General features: G+C 33.0%; 1 protein-coding gene across 6 annotated transcripts in view; it reads left to right on the top strand.

Annotated features, from left to right (window-relative positions):
* The window catches only part of CSMD3 (CUB and Sushi multiple domains 3), a 610641-nt gene that overhangs the window by 455932 nt on the left and 135480 nt on the right, over positions 1-19229 (top strand). For all 6 annotated transcript variants that reach the window (XM_027645674.1, XM_027645676.1, XM_027645678.1 and 3 more), the window contains one exon: positions 11352-11468. In XM_027645674.1, coding sequence (XP_027501475.1) covers positions 11352-11468 — 117 coding nt within the window. The remainder of the gene's footprint in view (positions 1-11351; positions 11469-19229) is intronic.

The following is a 19229-nucleotide window of genomic DNA, read 5'->3' on the forward strand; positions in this document are numbered from 1 at the left end:
GCTTCTAATCTGGCTGTGTTTGTAATTATGGATAGCATATTGTTTTAGTCTTTTTTTTCCTCCTTTCTCACTTTCTTTGCTCTAAGTTTGAAAAGCGGGAATTTCTATCTTAAAATTATTTTAAAAGTCTGTGTTGCAAACCTAAACAACAATGACGGAAAAGAAAACTGACTGAGACTGAGGAGATTATAATGACAGATTAGTTAATTTATCAGTAACTCTCAGATTTTAAATTTAAAATTACATTCATTAACTGTTACTGCAGTTTCCTTTCAAACTGCTGATGTGCATACACACTGAAAATATTGAAAATCATTTGGAAACAAAAGTGATCATTGCTTGAAAACCTTAAATTTCATTCTAGTATTGTAACAATATTTTCAGATGATTCAAGAAAAATCTTATTCTTTGTACCAACTGTGATTCAGTACTAGTGCTTAAAAACTCATTGGAGTGAGGGAACATTCTTGAGACATGCAGATAGGTAGCATACAACAACAAGGGGTTTTGAATGGGTAATACACACATTACAACTTCCCTAGCCCTAAAACAGTGAGTGTCTTATTATCAAAACAGGATTCAGGAGCTGATATTACTCATGAGCTCTCTAATAATGAGTAGATTACTTGTTCTGTGAAGTTCTAAATGAATTCATGAAGTTAGTGAGTTCTAAGAAAGCTCATGATTTTAACTTTCATCCTCAGATTTTGTAGGCTCTTTGCCTGCTTTATGAAAAGATAAATATCTTTTAGTATGTCCTTGTCCACTAAGGTTATGAAACAAAACAGATTCTCAGTGAGAACTTAACTTCATTGTCTGTCAAATGACTTAGAAGCCGTTATTATGCTCGTCATCATATGGTAGGAGTGATTCTTTCTGAAACCAAATAAGTAATGAAATTTAATTTTGGTTTGGAGAGTGCACAGCTGAACAAATAAATAAAATGTAGGCTATATGGCCTCCAAAAAAAAAAAAAAAGAAAAAGGGGAAGTTTGTCATTGGAAGGGATGATTATTTCTTGTAAGGAGATCTGTAAATCCTTGCAGATCCTCCATTTTGATTCATACTTTCTGATGCATCAATGTTTCAATTCTGGTATTGTAGCTGAAACGTGTTAGGTTTGTTAATCCCTGACTTATTTTTACTTCTACACATCTGTCATATAATGCTTCTTTCCTCTTGCTATCTAAATACACTTGAAAGGCTCTGAAACAGTCTTCTTCAGAAGACTGCCAATTTTCTTTTCTTTTTTATTCATTTGTTATGTTGACAGGTAAATTGTTTTAAAACGATTGTTCATTTTCTTTCAGAAGTTCCTTAAATATCATGTCAAGGCTTTGCTGCAGACAGTTGACTTGAAAAGCATGTTTAAACTTTTATTTAGCTATTTTTTTTTCATCTGTGTAAGCTATAACACTGGTGTGCTCTTTCAAGGGAGTGAACCTGTGCTGAAGCACAGGCTGACTACAAAGACCTATTTCACCTCCATTTGTCACTGCAAAGACATTTATTCTAGCACGAAATACGTTAGACAGCATTTTCTCTTATTTGATGGGCTCCATTCTCAGAGCCTGCTACTTTAACTCCATTTTGTTGACCAAGACAAAATAAAACATTACATAAATGAAAGTACACAACCTTATTAAGTGGGTGCTTCAGAAGTGAGACGGAGTCCTGGAAATGTACCACACAGTGTAGTGGTTTCATCATCTTGAGCCAGAGAACTCTGGTGCAATGAGAAACATGACAGAGTGGAGACACCTCACCATCCTCCAGCTTGCACTGAGACACTGAGACAGAGAGAACTCATATCCCATCCCTTGCTCTGGAGTCAAGGAACATGGAAAAAATCTTCATGAGCTGCACATGATCCCTTCAAAAATTAAGAAGAAAAATAATAATGCATTAAACATCACTTAAGAGTCTAGAAGACTATACCACACTGGAAATTAGTTTAATCTACTGCTATCTGTTGAATTATTGTTCTTACAGAAAGATTTTTTTTTTAATTATTAGTAGAAAAATGAGGAATTAAGATTAATAATTGTCTATAAGTCAGCTTTAGATTCAAATTTTAGATTCAAAATTTACTAGTGCATCTGTTAAACAAGGATTTAAAAAGTCACATAACTTAAGACTAATTTGAATCTGAGTATTTTTTATTTTTATTTAAAAGTTATTAATATATTAAACATATTTATTTGATATCTGATTATGCTTAACTATGAAATATTTTGACATCACCATGCCACAGGATTTGATAATAAATAATTCATGATGTGTAACTGTACTCTGACATTTAAAAATGGAGTCATTATATAGAATTAGATTTTGGGTTATAAAACTGGAAATCTTGACTCTTCGAATTTATTTAATATTGTTTCTAAAGCTTCAATAATTTAAATAGGAGCACAGGGTTTTGCTTTCATGGTTCTGAACTTTACTGCCCATCTAAAATGGGCATGAATTTACTGAGATTGGACAGAAAGAGAAATATGACTAATTTCCAGTTAATTGCATTTGTTTGGAAAAAATAAGGAAGTAATACTTTTGCAAATTGATATATTGGTTATTTGAATAGCAGCCAATATTATGAAGAAGCTATCAGATATGAACCCATTCTGAAGCAGAACAAAATGTAGGATTTTGACCTTCTCTCACATCTCAGTTTCTATTAGAAAATTCATTTCACACTTTCCTTACACTTGGTTAAAATGGGTAAATTTATTTAAGTAATTTTAAGCAATGCATGATTTCAGTACTTAAGAAAACTATATAGAAGTTTTTTAAAACTGTATACACCACAGTTCCTTAAGGAAAAAATTAATATAATTGAAATTTAATAATCATTAATCATTAAATTGACAGCAAACTTTCTTTCTAAAGTTAGGCATTTTCCCATGAATCTAAAAGTGTGTCTCATACTCAGCCCTATAAAATCTACATTTCATACCTTCAGAAAAACATTTAGTTTTGTTTAAAAGATTTCAAGAAACAGAAACTGAATACACAAAGTCATTTGGATCTGGTTTTCATGGTTTTAAATGAAAAGTTGATGAATGGTTCAATAAATTTACATAGAAATAATTTGATATTGTGTTTAATTGAATTTTATGTATTTATATAAAATGTATTAAATAACAAAAAAAATTATTTAAAGTGAAGAGGTACTTTCATCTTGAAATGTAATTCTTAAAATGTGTCAAATTATGTTTCTCGGCTACACAGTTTTTGAGCTCCTTGATTTTCTCCTTAAAAGGCATACTTTATTGATTATACATATTTTAGAAAACTTATATTTTTTAACAATTCCAGTTTATTATATAATCTTTTTTTTTTTTTTTAATTTTATTTTGGAAGAATTGACTTTTAGGTGTTCTCCCATTTTGTACTTCTTTATTCATAATCTTTTTTTTTTATGGATTCCTTTTCTAGAAAATATAAAATAGCCCATCACATTGTGGGATTCAGTTTGTGGGTTTAGCATTGCTAGCACAATAAACCTCTTTCTCATGGTGCGGTCAGTTAGTATGGATAGATACATAACCCATTATGGGGGTTAAGAGAAATATTGTCTCTTCTCTGCTTGGATATCCTTAACCCATTATGACAGGTATTTATATCTCTTGTTCTTCCAGGAGTCACCCAAACACTTAATAACTTCCCAAAAGTAGTTACGAGAATATCTAAAATTAATTTATTATACTAAAATTTCTGACAGTTATTTCTTGTTCTATCATTTATAGATGAAGAGAAAAATTATTTTCTCTAATCTTTATGTCAATCTACCACATCTTCAAAAAGTGACCAGTCTGCCCATGTTCACATTCTTCTATTCTGGAGATTAAACAAAACCTATTATTTCAAAACGTCCTGCTATATGATAATAGAACCTTCTTCTTCTTTTTCTTTTCTTCCTTTTTTTTTAATGCCAAAAACTTGTTGTGATATTTCTGCTGAGACCTTACTGCTCTTGAATGGAGCAGAAATATTACTCCCTCATTTTTTTAATCAATTTTGATTTTGTAATTAAACTATGTTGTGAAGACTGAAGAGATGACAGTACGGACACCTTCCATATTCTCCATTATATTTTTTTATTTGTAACTGTTTTCCAGTCTTACGATGTTGCACTGTCTCTGTCTCTGTATTTGTTAGTGTCTTTTTCTTTCTAATGTATTTCTGTATTTTCAAGTAGTAATTAAAATATATATTTCTAGACCAGATTGTCTTTCACATATTCACTGTATTGTCAAAATAGTTTTAAGCGCTCCATCACTTTCACATACCCAGACTGATATCCACAATAATTATACCTTTAATTTGGAACTTCATAATAATTTTCACTACCATTTTATATATGTTATAATTTCCTTTGCATTACTTTTTAAATTATTTTGTATCTGGAAGGCGATATATCAGTCACTATACTTACTTCATTGTTACCTATAAATTAGTGGTGACTTAACCGCTACAAGAAATCATTGCAACTGAAAATCTCATAATTGGACTGCAAAGGATAAATAGAATTACATTGTATATGAAATCAGAGTAAGAAAAAGAGAAACCAATGATTTTGGCTGGTATGGGGTGAATTTTCTTCACAGTAACTAGTATGATCTATGTTTTGAATTTGTGCTGTGTTGATAACACATTTTTGTTACTGTTGAGCAGTGTTTACAAAGAGTCATTGCTGCTCCTCCTACCATCCCACTAGCAAACAGTTTGGGGGTGCACAAGAAGTTGGGAAGTGACACAGCTGGGATAGCTGATCTCAAATGACCAAAGGGATATTCCATACCTTGTGGCATCATGTTCATCAATAATCTAGGAGGAAGATTGCCCCAGGGCTGCTGATCAGTAACTGCAAAGGTGTTGGTTGCTTGGTGGTGAGCAAGTGTTTTCATTTTCATCACTTGTCTTTCTTGGGTTATATTTCTCTCTCATTGTTATCCATTAACAAATTTGCAGATGACACTAAGTTGGGAGGGAATGTTGATCAACCGGAAGCCAGGAGGGCTCTGCAGAGGGACCTGGACAGGCTGGAGAGTTGGGCTGATTCCAACGGGATGAGGTTCAACAAGGCCAAGTGCCGGGTCCTGCACTTTGGCCACAACAACCCCGTGCAGCGCTACAGGATGGGTGGAGAGCAGCCAGGCAGAAAGGGACCGGGGAGTGCTGATTGACAGGAAGCTGAACATGAGCCAGCAGTGTGCCCAGGTGGCCAAAAGGGCCAATGGTATCCTGACCTGTTATCAGGAGCGGTGTGGCCAACAGGACCAGGGAAATGATTCTTCCCCTGTACTCAGCACTGGTGAGGCCACACCTCGAGTACTGTGTCCAGTTCTGGGCCCCTCAGTCCAGGAAGGATATTGAGGTGCTGGAGCAGGTCCAGAGAAGAACAACAAGGCTGGTGAAGGGACTGGAGCACAAGTCCTATGAGGAGAAGCTGAGGGAGCTGGGGCTGTTCAGCCTGGAGAGGAGGAGTCTCATGGGAGACCTCATCACTCTCTACAACTCCCTAAGGGAGGTTGTAGCCAGGTGGGGGTTGGTCTCTTCCCCAGGCAGTTGTCAGTAAGACAAGAGGGCATGGTCTTAAACTGTGCCAGGGGAGGTTTAGGTTAGATATTAGGAAGAGATTTTTTATAGAGAGGGTTACAGGCATTGGAATGGGTTGCCCAGGAAAGTGGTGGATTCTCCATCCCTGGAGGTTTTTAAGATGAGACTGGATATGGCACTTAGTGTCGGTGTTGGATCAAGGGTTGGACTCGATGATCTTGAAGGTCCTTTCCAATCTGACTGATTCTATGATTCTATGATTTTCCTTTTCATTATAATTATCATTTTCACCCTTCAAATTCTCTTCTTTCCCCACAGTGGGAAAGGAGCAAGCAGGACTTTGTGGCGTTTAGTTGCCGGTTGGGGTTAAAACACAACTATATATTAAATTCTATAAACATACATAATGTTGTTAACTAATTATTTTTTTTAATCTTCTCATTTAGACCAATTAAATACTAGGTATCCTAGTCTGGATTTTTATAAAGTACCCCATTAGATTAAAAATCAGTATCCCATTACCAATTCTTCAAGACATGTTTTTACTCCTTTTGCAGAGTGTATACACTGTTATTCTTAATTTTTTATTGTATTTGTAGCTGTGTAATCAAATTTATCTGCATGACATAAAGCCATATTGTGCCATTTATTTTTAAGCAGTATTCCCTGTTGATTCCATTGAGGACTGCTGCTTAAAAATGGATGGTGCAATATGGCACTTAAATCTGCAAATATAATTAAATTATATTAGATCTTAGCTGTAGGAGCTCAAAAGTAGGTGATCTGAAAGCAGCAGTAAGAATTATAAACTTCAGGTTGCAGAAAAAAATTTCATAGCAAAAATATTAGTTTCCTTCAAAGTTGAAGATATTTGAGATTGATTCTCATACTTATGTAGTCCATTCTTCACACTTCTTTTACTGAAGTTTTGCCTTGTGTGTTCTTTCGTTTGGTTAAACTGCAAAGGCACAATGGAAAACATGAGCAATAAACACATAACAGAGGCTTTTAATCCTCTATTGTTTTACTGGAGGTGCAGAAAATTTTACTTTATAGTACTAATTAAGCATAGATTATAAAGATCTGGTTTTCGACTGGGCAATTTTGCCCCTGTAGTTTTCATCTACATTACTTTTACAACTAGTGAATGGTGAAATTTGATAAAAGGTTTGACTGATGATGGTAATGCATTTTATATTGTATTCTCCATTTACTAATGCATTGCCATGAAGGGGTAGAGTTTAGTTCTTTGACAAAGGTGCATGAATACTAATGATCAAGGTAGGTAATCTTCCAGATAAAAAAACTCGCCAATTTAGATACAAAATGGGTGATACTTCGTTGTTGTTGTTGTGATAGGGCTTTTTCAAGGGTTGCAGGGGATACTGTTTTACAAGGTAAGGTACCATTAAAGTTCAGCCGACAGAGGAACTTTTTGCCATTAATGTTAATAATGTTTCAAAGAAACAGTGAGCAATGCATCAACACACTGATTCTTATCACTTCTTACCAGAGTCAAGTCCCTTTTTCCCCTACTGTTCCATTGCTGACCCTGGAAGGCAGGATAAGGACAGCAGACTGGGTAACATTTTTGTGAATAAACTGGAATAAGCTAGAGCATAAATAAATACATAAAGTGATACAGTACTTCAGTGCCTAAGCAAACATTATTAAAAAATAATGAAATATTATTGTAGAATTACATTAGAAAATATAATTTGACTCCTGAACATTTTTTTTTTTATGCTGGTTGGTTGGTTTGTTTTATTCTGCAGGATATTTTTCATTCCAAGAGAAATGGTTCTCAACAATTTTTGCTTTTTTTTGTCTGTTAGTTTGTTTTTGTATAACAGTTTATATTTGCGGATGTGATGGGTTTGCTAGGCCTTTTACTGTAGGCAGACTTTTCAATGCTAGCATAATAATTAGACAAGTTGATTTTCAGAACTTATAGTTTTTTACTTTTTTAGGAAACTAAATAAATCATTGCACTATAAAACTGAAGTGAAGGCAATGGGGTCTACTTAGTTCCAATAAGAGTAAGTGAAAGTCAATGGCTAGCATGGTGGTAGTGGAACTTTTTCATCCATCCAAACAACTACAACTTGATGCTAGGTGTTTTTCAGAGGCAAAAATATATTTTATTTTTCTATTAGGTTAAGATTTTCAATTCACCGTAGCTATGGTTTCATGTTCATCTTTGATTTCTGAGCATTAATGTTTAGTCATCGTAAGAGTAGAATCACCTCTTCTTGAAACTTCTGGATTTTAAAGTAAACATTTCCCAAAAGGTAAGAAAGGGAATATATTCAGTGAAATCTATGAGTTTACTAAAATATCAAGCAAACCTTTTCCTTCCCACAAATACTTTCAGAAATGTCTTGCAGGCCAATCTGGCTGCTACGAGAACTTAATGGTTTACCACCTAGTGATTTAAGATTAAACATTTTCTCAGCTTGCAAAGGTCAACTGGGTGCTTACATTTTGAAGCAACTTTCCTTTATACTAGTTGTTTTTGAGATCCAGGAGTGTGAATTCTTGGGAAGGTAAAGAGCCATTATAGAAGCAGTTGGAAAATAAGATGGTAAGGGAAAAAGTAAACTCAGAAGGGCCAGAGGGAAAAAGTCCAGAAAGAGAAGATCAAATAAGAAATTACTATGAAATACTTAATGCAGGTATTTTGTTCTTGCTGCAAACTAAATGTTGCATATGTCAGAGTGACAAAAAGTTCATACCTTACTCCAGACTGTACTGAACACGTTGTAGCAAAGGCTGCAGACACCTCTTGTTGAGAGTCTTTGTACCTGAAAGATCCCTGCTGGAAATCCTGCTTCCAGACTTGCACTCCATCTCTTCTCTTATGTGAATAGCTCTGTACCAGATTCACTTGTGTGAACGGATATATGCCCACTATAAATCCAGTGCAGATGTATGTTTCTTTCATGGAATTCAGTGTGTGGGGAAAACGTTTAGATGTTTGAATGTGTCATATAAACATTTTAATTTTTATCAACTGTAAAATGAAATGGTATTATCTTCACCTTTTAGAGACTCTTAAGTTATTTTTGTCAGACTTCAATATAAATGAGAACTCTCAGATTTTTAAATATGCTAGATCTTATTTTGTGGGTTATTGTTTTGGGGTTTTTTTGTTTGGTTGTTTGTTTGTTTTGTTTTGTTTTGTTTGGCTTGGGTTTTGTGGGGTTTTTAGTGTTTCTTTGTTTGGGGTTTTTTTGTTTGTTTGGTTTGGTTTGTTGTTTTTTTTTTTTTTAATTTGTGAAAATTGTTGGGTTTAATCCCTTTTAGAGATCTTTATGCATCTGTCAGTGAAATTATTTCTGTGATTTTTTCTTTATAAAAGCTGTGATAATACCACCTTTCAATAAACAGGAAATATTTTATCTAGATATATACATAGGTAAATATATTTTGCTCTGGTTTAAGCATATTAGCAGTTTTGTAAAAACCCTCTTTTACAATTAAGAAGATACCTTTATTAGTTTCATAGCTTGTAAGAATAAGAAAGAATCAGGGTTTTAAAAAATCTTTATTTTTCTTTACAGGAAGGTCTGCTGTATTTTGACAACTAAATACATAGCTATTAACTTTAAGTATTGTTTTTGTGTGACATGACTTCAAGTTTCATTAAAGGTGAAATTTGGTACCTTTTGGTTTTCATGGTCTTGACTTTAGTGGAATCATAGTTTTACCTTAAATTTACACATTATTTATATCTGTAGATTAGGAAAGTATAATAGTGATATGACTGCTGGAATGGGACAGTGTTATTGGTCTTTGTTGCAATGGCTTATTTATGCAACTCATAAACAGTAAGGAAACGGAGTTAGAGATAAGTAATAAGCTTTTCTGACAGTCTTATTTCACTTATTTTAATGCGTTTGTTGCTTATATTCTTTCATATTCTCTTCTGTTTTATCCAAAATCTGGAATAGAAAATCTTGAGTACTTAGAGGATGGTAAGCAGATCTGATTTCATCAGAACTACCTACCACACTCAAGTAGTGAAGATTTTCTACTTTGTGTTTTTCTGGTAACTCAAGGTAAATAAGTCTCTGCATATGAGGGTCAGCTAATACTCTTACTACTTTTTAGCAAAAAGTCCAATAGTTCCATTATTTAAACATGTTTTCAAAGGAAAGCATGAATTTCTGATATTTTACATGCTGGTGGACTGAGGGAAGACACTGAGATAATTCTTTTAGCCTCAGAACTATATTCTGTGTGCATGTGATAGTCTTGGTGCTCACTTGTGTTTCAGTGTGCCTATCCACTGTGTCCTGCTCTGGACCCTGACTGATTTGCTTAACTTTAATATATGTGCCACGTCTATCAAATCTGTACACACTTGTGGCAAGCAAAAGTCGAGACCCTTCTGTCGACATGTTTCAAATATCATGACTTTCACACTAACCCATTAAATCATTTCCAAATTGTGTATGCAGACCGGAGCAATAGGTGCCGTCTGCTCCTGTTTCAGGTACGGTCTGTCAAACTCTGCAGCTACACCGTACTGGAAGGAATCCATGTTAATGCAAATTGCAGAAATCCATTCTCAAAGTGATGGGACCTTAAGGCGCTACATTTTAAAGATGTGCTCTTTTCATGGTATACTCCACCAAATATTTTGTGTGAATTAAGTAGTCTTAAAACACATGATATGTAGCTACACTAAGAAATATCTTGTATTTAGTATGACAAGTAATGAGATAAAATCTTATGCAATAATAGTAAGAAAACCACCTTTTTCTTATTTAATATAATGCACAACATATTAATGTTTTGAGAAAATACTGCAAAAAAATCCCAGATGTGTTTAGCAAATGAAACATTGAGTACTACTTTATTTATAAATTCATGTCTCAACAGGAAATAAATATGTTAAATAGATAAGTTAACACTAAACTAACTAAAAATTGTTTTATATTCCAAAACAGTTAGAAAAATATTCCAAAGATATGCCACAGTCTAGACAACAAACTCCTAAATCACTATGTATGTGTGAGAAGCAGGTCATAGACATAGGAAAGCACTAACATTGAATAATCACCCAGATATCTGATGAAGAAAAAGAAGAAATAACACTGTTTCTGCTTTGACAGTTTTGAATAATGACAAATATTAAGTTTCGTTGTAAACCTTAGAAAAATACATTATTGTGGTAAATAACATCGTTATTTATCTGCCATTTTATCAAGTATTATAGCTGTTAATGGTAGAATAAACATGATGTTTGTGTGATAAAGAAAAGTGTGTGCTTATAACCTTATATATATAGTTATAAGTAATTGGGATATAAATAAGTGGTACATCATGGTCAGTCAAGAAATCCTGACTTTCCTATTTCAGTAGTTGTAGATATTATTTTGAATTATGAGTCTATTGGCATGAGTAAGAATTTACCAGTGTGCAGAAGGGCTGGATAATCTATGTTTTATTATAGTATAAAGCATCATATGAATGAATAATAGTTTTGTATGCTGTAAATAATAGCATACTGTGTATAAAGTTTATAATTTATTTATTAAGATGGTTGATAAATAGTAAAGAAAAAAAATTGATCTGGAAAACTTCAGAGTGCCATCAATTCTTTTCTGATATATGAGAAAGCTGTACATTCTCAGTATGTCACAGGATGCAAAAATTTAATCCAGTGCAGAAGTGTAATAAAATTTCCTGCAACATCATATACCAACACACAAAAAATCAATTTAAACTGATTTTTAATATATATAATATTACATTATTAAAAACTGATTTCCTTCACTTTCCAGCACCCTGTGGAAGCCGGTCAACAGGCTCTGAAGGGACTGTATTATCACCAAACTACCCCAAGAATTATAGTGTTGGTCACAACTGTGTTTACTCTATCACTGTTCCTAAGGAATTTGGTAAGTAGGTTTGGTCTCATTCCTATCTTTTTGTTGCTTGAATACATTCTGGATGATTTGTATGGTTGCTTTTACATAAAAAATATTAATGAGAAAAAACTGTTTTAAACTGATACTTCTGTTAACACTTTTATCATTTTTATAGTGCACTGTTTCCTCTAAATGCTCATATTTATCATTATCTTTTGAATTTCTCTTTACTGACAAATGAGATTAGAGCAGCATGTGTCTGCCTGGTTTTTGTAGATTACCAGATCTTCCATCAAAAGTTTACTCTCATAGTAACATTTTCTTCTGCTGACTAGACTAAATTTTAACTATGTCTTCTGTCCCACACAAAGACAGGACTTATACAGCACTGTTGTATGTCTCTGGATTTATGAATTATTTTATCTCACTTTATTATGAAACAATACTTAGGATAGCAGTTGATGGTTGTTCACTTTGGCTTCTTGGTAAGCAGTATGCCACATACTGAATATCATTTTGTTCTTATGGATAGCATAGAGGTGCATAGGCTACTACAAAATAAATAAATTTTTAAAAGTACTGTCTTCTGAGTCATGGCAATCTATCCTTATTCCTCCAGAATATTAAGGAAAAATTAAATACATTTGTACAATACTTGATTTATTTCTAGCTGTTAGAAGCACGTGCTTTTGATATAACTAATTTGTTTTAGATAAACTGGAAAGTTTATGTCCTCCCACTTCCATCAAAATATACAAGAATTCAGTGACATATTCTGAAATATGATTATGATAGACTGTCTGCCCTATCTTGGGATAGACCTTTACTCTTTTTCTTTTATTTAAATAGTGTATTTTGACAATTCAGGTACCTGTAGAATAAATAATTTTTTTCATCCACTTCTGTGCATACAGAAAACAAAAATGCCTGTGTGTTGAAGGAGAAAGGTAAAAAAAATACCTACCAGTCAAAAATGAGAATGACATGATGCGTTGAAACAAGTACCAAAAGAAATATTTCCATTTTAGATACTGTTTTTCCAGTGCTACTCCTACAGTAGTCAGAAGTAGTATTCCTTGCACCCAAACCCTCAAATTTTAAAATACAAATCTTCCTTTGAATTGTACAGTGGTGTAGGGGTTAATATTTCTTTTGATCTAGGATCTTTCTTTAATCTATCATCACTAGAATTATTCCAGTAACAACCATTGAGAAAGTCAAAGTCATTTTGGCAATTGATTTAAATGAAGTTTTTTTGCATTCAATATAATTATTTGTCTCAGTCTGAAATTTTAAAATAATTACCTATAATTCTGTTATTTTGGGTCCTGATAGAAGACATTGCATTATGAAAAGAGTTTTCACTTACAGTTCTTGATATGTAGGGATCCCTTGCTGACAAGAGGGTCACCAAAAAATGCTATGGAAAAAGACACCGCATAACATCTTCAACTCACCTACTAGTATACATCACAATGTGTAGATTTCTCAGAGATTATTCACAACAACAAAAAGACAAACCACATTTTTTGAGAATGAAGGAGTACTTCAGGAAAACTGCTGACATAAGATAAAGTAATTTTCCTAAAGCAAACAGCAAAAAATCTTCCATAATCTTCTCTATTGCTCAAACCTTGAGTGTGAAATATAGCAATCAAATATTTGCTGAATGGAAGCTCTTCAGGAACTATTTTGGCATCCAATACAGTATATGAGATCTTATAACAAAGAACAATTTGGGAAAAAGAAAAAAAAAACTAAAACCCGGTCAATATAGAAAAAACCCACAAACAATGGAATAGCATATTTAGTGTGTAGAAAGGAACTCGTTGGCCTGGATTAGTTTTTGATGGAGTGAAAAGAAAAGCTATTTCATCTGCAGCTTCCCAGGTTCTCAAGTCAAAAATTCTGTAGAAAAGTCATTTCAGAGTGGACTTTTTCTCCAGTGTTTCATTATTCTGTCATGAAGAATCACAGTTGTAATATTTCATAGCATGACAGGTTTAAGCTACAAGATAAATGACTCACAAAGGCACACAGTGTGCCACAGGAAAAATCTTTTGTAAACATGGAAGACTCATCTTCTTTGACACTCTCCCACTGATATTTTAAAGTGGTGTAATGATCATTAGTTGTTCAACAATGAAATCCAGCACTGGTTACAATTAAAATCCAGACATTGGAGATTTTTTTTCCCTGATGCACATAAACTAATTTGTATTCTCTGCTTTGCATAATGGTGTCATCTGTACTTCTATTTAGGTTAATATTTTTAACAGTAAAATAAATTTTATGTCAGCTTACTTCTTTCTGTTAGAGCAAAAAGATAGATTGAACATACACAGTAAGGTATGTAAGTGTGGCTTTGAGCTATGCTATCAGAAAATTAGGTATCAATTCTCAACTGCCTTCAAAATGTATAAAATTTAAATTAGAACTCTCTTTTCCTACCAAGAAGCTAGAAAAATTGTATACAATTGGGAAAATATCTAGTTTCCATGGAAACATTTGGTTTACATTTACAGCGAAATATAATATTAAAAAATTGCAAGAATTTTATTGCATGACATTTTGCAGCAAGATTACTTAGAAATTTGGCAATGAAGGTAGATCAGTTTGCTTACTGTAAACATGGAAATTAAAATCCACTATTCTCTTCAATTCTTGAATAACCAGCTTGTATTCACAGACACATTTCTATCACACACTTATGCTATTTCCAGCTTTTGCTTGTGTCTTTTCTTGAATTCCTGGAGATAGCCCTGAATAATTGTACACAGACAACAGAGAGAAGAAGTAAATAGAGTCAAACAGCAGAACTTTCGGATTATTATTAATAATAATATCCTTGAAAGAATAATTGTTTGCCAACACTGGAAGGTCAACATACAAATTTTATTCTGCCAGTGAAGACACACATAGAGCAAACAATGGTGTCAACATGTGTTTTCTGTTAGACAGCTCACTGCATCTAGAATTGTTAGACAACTTAACAGTCGTGTCACAGTAGAGTTATTTCAGTACTGTGATTTGATTTCAAACTCAGTTTACATTTGGAAAGAAAAAGATAGGCAAGGACAGATTGCAAGTAGCAGAATGTGCCAAATAACAACCTCACATCAAGAGGAAATTAGAAACAAATGGTACTTACGATAATACTTCACTGCATTACAGTAAAACATTTGCTTTAATAACTTGAATCCATCATCACTACTGTGCACATCTTAATTTCATTTAAGAAATGGGGCAGACGTGTATGGACTGATATTTTTTTTAAATGTGGAGGATTTAACTCTGCATCTTAAGTTAAAATGGATGGAAATGCCTGGCTCAATATCTAGCTTCAATATTTTTAAACACAAACAAAGTAATTATTGAATTAAGTAATAATTTGCTGAACGGGAGGTAGAAATGATAGAGAATGATCTAAAATATCAAAATACTACCATAGGCAGGAATCTGATTCTACTTCACACCCTCTTTTTATACAAGCAACCACTTCAAAGTGGTTCACTTCAGTGAGACTACATTGTTCAAACAATGATTACTTGTCAACAAGATGGAGTGAAACCACAAAGACTGCTCCAAATACTTGTATATCCAACTGTATAAAGATTCAAGGCACTAATTTTAGGAGAAAGAGACAACAGTGATCCAGTTTGTACCATGTATTTTATAAAAAGTAAGTCAACCCACCTTTCCAAATGACTTCAAAACAAAATGACTTCCAAAAAAAGTGACTATTTATTTCCACATTTTTATTTTATTTTAGGTAACCATAAAACTTCTTTTTAAGATAAAATCTATATTTTGTGTGTTTATTCACCAAAAGTTTGCATAAAGACAGCAAAACTGACTCTATCACAGGACACTTCTAATAAAAACTGAAAATATTTTAAAAACATGAATTGATGAAGAAATTTAATGAAATTCAACATCATGTAATACTAGGGATGCACATACAAATATTTATTATTAACAATAGAAAGAAATACCCACTGTAAAAGTAATCCCCATAGTTGATGCTAAGTTCACACCCCTTTTCCTTTTTTTTGTATTCTTTCAACTATATTGACATGTTGTTATTTCTCTTAACACCATTATGTTCTGCAAGATTTTCAAAGGATCTTGTACCAGAATGATGGTTAGTAAATTCTTAAAACTGAACTTTAAGAGCTCAACATTAAAAAATTTATGAAAGTCCTTTTCTGCAATTTTCTCCAGTCAGCTAACTAAGCTTCATTCAAAAGTACATAAACTGGAGTTTTATCTAAGGTAGACTTCAGAAATCCTGGCCAGAACTAAGACATCATTGTGAATAGAATATCAGGTAGATACAGAACTAGTTTTCATCCCAGAGACAATAAACCTAAAAAAGGTAATATTTAATTGTAATTTTTTTTAAATTATCTATTATCAGTATGGAAAGGAAACATTCACAACATTCATGTAAATGATGCTTTATGTTAATTTAACTCATTGTCAGAATATTGGTTTGATTTGAAAATTTTCTGAGTGGACTTAACTGTGGCAGGTACATGTCTTTTCATTTGACTCTTTTTTGAATTTAAATTTGAGAGTTATTGAATAACACGGAAGAGGGATAAGGACGGAGTCAGGTTGCTTTGAGCCAGAAAATATGTAGGTTGTATTCATTGTGCTAGAAACAAATAATGCACCCTCCTACCACAATAGAAATTAAATATTCTCAATGTGCATTGAATATGAATATGAATTTATTTCCCATTATTATTTTCATTAAATATGAAAAATAAACTACTTTTCTGAAATTTACAATGCATACAATTAACCATACAAAAGTAGAGTCCATTTCTCCCTTAAAGTAAGAAGATTGTATAGCTATATAACAAATACAATAAAAATGGGTGGAATCTGGTTCATTGTATTGTGTGCAATTTAGTAAGAAAAGAATGTACAGGTGGTGACCCAGAAACAGAAAACTTAGAAGCATATCATCTGCATATTAAATGGACATGAAAATCCAAATGAAAAAAAATCTTCATGCATAAGTGTGTGTTCTGGACCTTTAGAGTCAGATGCAGTGACATGATTTGTGTTTTAATCTGTATAATCCAGGTGGAGATGATCTAAATACGTGGATGTTGTCTTGAAGTGCTGCCCTTAAACACTGCTGATTTATGTGCATATAAATTTTAGGCTTGCATGCAAAGCAAATAGGTGTGTATGCATGTCACTGAGTCCTTTGCTGGAATACATTTCCTCTTGTTTTAGTAAGGCATCTAACTATGGAAAATTAGATACCTAGTCTATACCATTCAGATCCTTACTCTAATCAACAAAGAGAAATACATATTCCCATGATGTGATTCATCCCATCTAAAACATCTAGCTGCAATTTTTTGGAAGATAAATTCTTTGTAATGTAAAAGAAACAGCACAGCCTTATTTTATCATACTCATTCTGGCGGCTACCATGGGTTAAATGAATTAGAGAACATTGTTGCAAATGTAGTCTACATCCATCCTGTAATTATGTCGTATACACATAAGTTCATGATTTTATCTTGTGAATATGTGGTAAAGCTGACAATTTCAGATATGTTTCAGTGAGTGGCCATTTAGTGGCTTGAACTTGGATGATTCAAATTCAGGCTTTACTTAGGATTCCTCACTCTTAAATGTTTTAAACCCAACACTGGACATGAACAAAATCTGTGTCATGTTATTAAGTGTATATTAGACAACAATCCCTGCTTCTTTAAGTGTTGTTGGATCACCTACTTAAGAAAAATTTCACATGATGAACTGTATTACATTAGTTATTCTACAGGAACAGGAAGCCATGGCCTATAGACTGTCTACAGAATGAATTCCTAATGGATTTATGTTGCCATCTGGAAAAGGAAAATGAAAGGCAGGATTAGTTATATGCTAGAATTTTTTTTTTGTGATTTTGCAGAGGAGTTTAGTGAGTATTAAGTATTCTCTTCTCCAGAATATATAATAAATGTACCTGAAAGTGCTATTTAAAATATAGATATTTTCAGAATTTGGTGTAAAGTTAGTTATAATGCAATAGTTTAAAGTTATATATACTAGCTATGAAATTATTTTCTCCTTGATGTAAGAATTTCTTCCTTAGAAGAATATTTTGCAAGTTTTGACAAGGTTGTGCCAAATATTTTTATTTGTCATTGTATTTCAAACACAGAGCAGTAATACTGACTACGTAATTCAGTTATGAATAGGATAGTAGCAAAATATTGTATATCGAACATACCTAGTGGATAGTGAATATATTTTTTATCATACTGCTAAATACACATGAATTATTGTGCTACAGGTTTTCCAAAAACAGCTGAAGCTTACAGTCTCAGATTTTTTTTTTAAGAATAGAGGTGAGCGTTATTTGTATAACTATTAACTTCTGGTTTGTTTTTCTAGTTCAAGGCCAAGTTTGTGTCATATAGGTGCTGACTATATAATCTACAGAAGGACAAGAAGGTCATTTCACATCACTTTCCATTTAACTGTAAATCTCCTAGGTTTCTGAGAGGAAGGACTAGCAGGTTTTATATACTCCAACTCACTGGGTACTATTTCATTCATTGGTTCAGTGCTTAACATGCCTGCCAAGTGAGCAGATGCCAATAAAAAAAGTCACCGTAGGGTGACATTTAAAGAAAATCAAACTATTCAATGTATTTTTGAAATAAAATGTAAAGAAATTTACTATTTTAGTTGCTTGATATGATTTGAAATCACTTTTGCAGTGCTCTTTTTAGATTTTTGTCAATAAAAATGATTAGTTTTGGCTCAAATATTAGTGATGTGTTTGAATATAATAATAACAACCAATTTAATACAGACTGCTAAATAGCTTAAGCTATTGAGTTTTACTATAAACATATGGTACCAGTATAGCTGTCTTTTTAATCACCTAAATTCAAAGCAGAATGATAAGACCACATCTATAGTCTTCAAAGAAATTCATAGTTTTAAAATAAGTAAAATAATTTTACTATAAGAGTTTTAATAGATGAAAGATTTCTAAAGATTTTTTTTCGTTTGTTATTCTGAGAGGTGTGACTCCAGCTGCTTCAAATATTAAATTGTCAAACCTTGTTCACAGAAAAGGCTGTTACTATAATAGCTGAAATTAGTCTGGGTTCCTGATTCCAAATAACAGAGAAAAGACTACATTACAATTGTTGCTTACATGATTTTCAGTACTCCTGAGGATGAGATTGAGTGGTGGTATATTTTCTGAACAATTCTGGGGTTTTGTTATGTTCACTTCTTACAACAAGATTAAAGTACTTCAGCAGGACAGTACCAAAACCTTGAATCACCATTTTTTAAGTTGTTTTAACATAAAGTTATATTAATAATGAAGGTGTCATTTTTACCCTTAATCTCTGTATGAGTTAAAAAGCTGCTTTCTCACTCTTCAAGCCCAGTCAGCTGAGGACACCAGGCCTTTTTTTCTCTTGGGGTTTGTGGTTTTTTGGTTTTGGTGGTTTGGGGTTTTTGCCATGTTTCCCCCCCGCCCCTGCATTTTCCCGTTTTGTAGCTCCAAAAATCAATAGGAAAGTCATCCTAACAGAGCAACTGAAGTCCCTGATACATCGTTTCGCTGGTTGGCAGTAAGAGATAGAGAAACCTGGGCAGGGAATCCATGAGAAGTCATTATGACGATTGCCAAATTTCCATCTTGAAGTATTCTGATATATTTCAGGGAAGGAGCTCATAAGGATCAGACTAGGATCAAGGAACTCCAGAAAATCCTTTAAAAAATATCTTCTTATA

The sequence above is a fragment of the Corapipo altera genome, unplaced genomic scaffold (assembly GCF_003945725.1).
Source record: "Corapipo altera isolate COAL_440 unplaced genomic scaffold, ASM394572v1 51, whole genome shotgun sequence".
Classification (NCBI taxonomy): Eukaryota; Metazoa; Chordata; class Aves; order Passeriformes; family Pipridae; genus Corapipo; species Corapipo altera.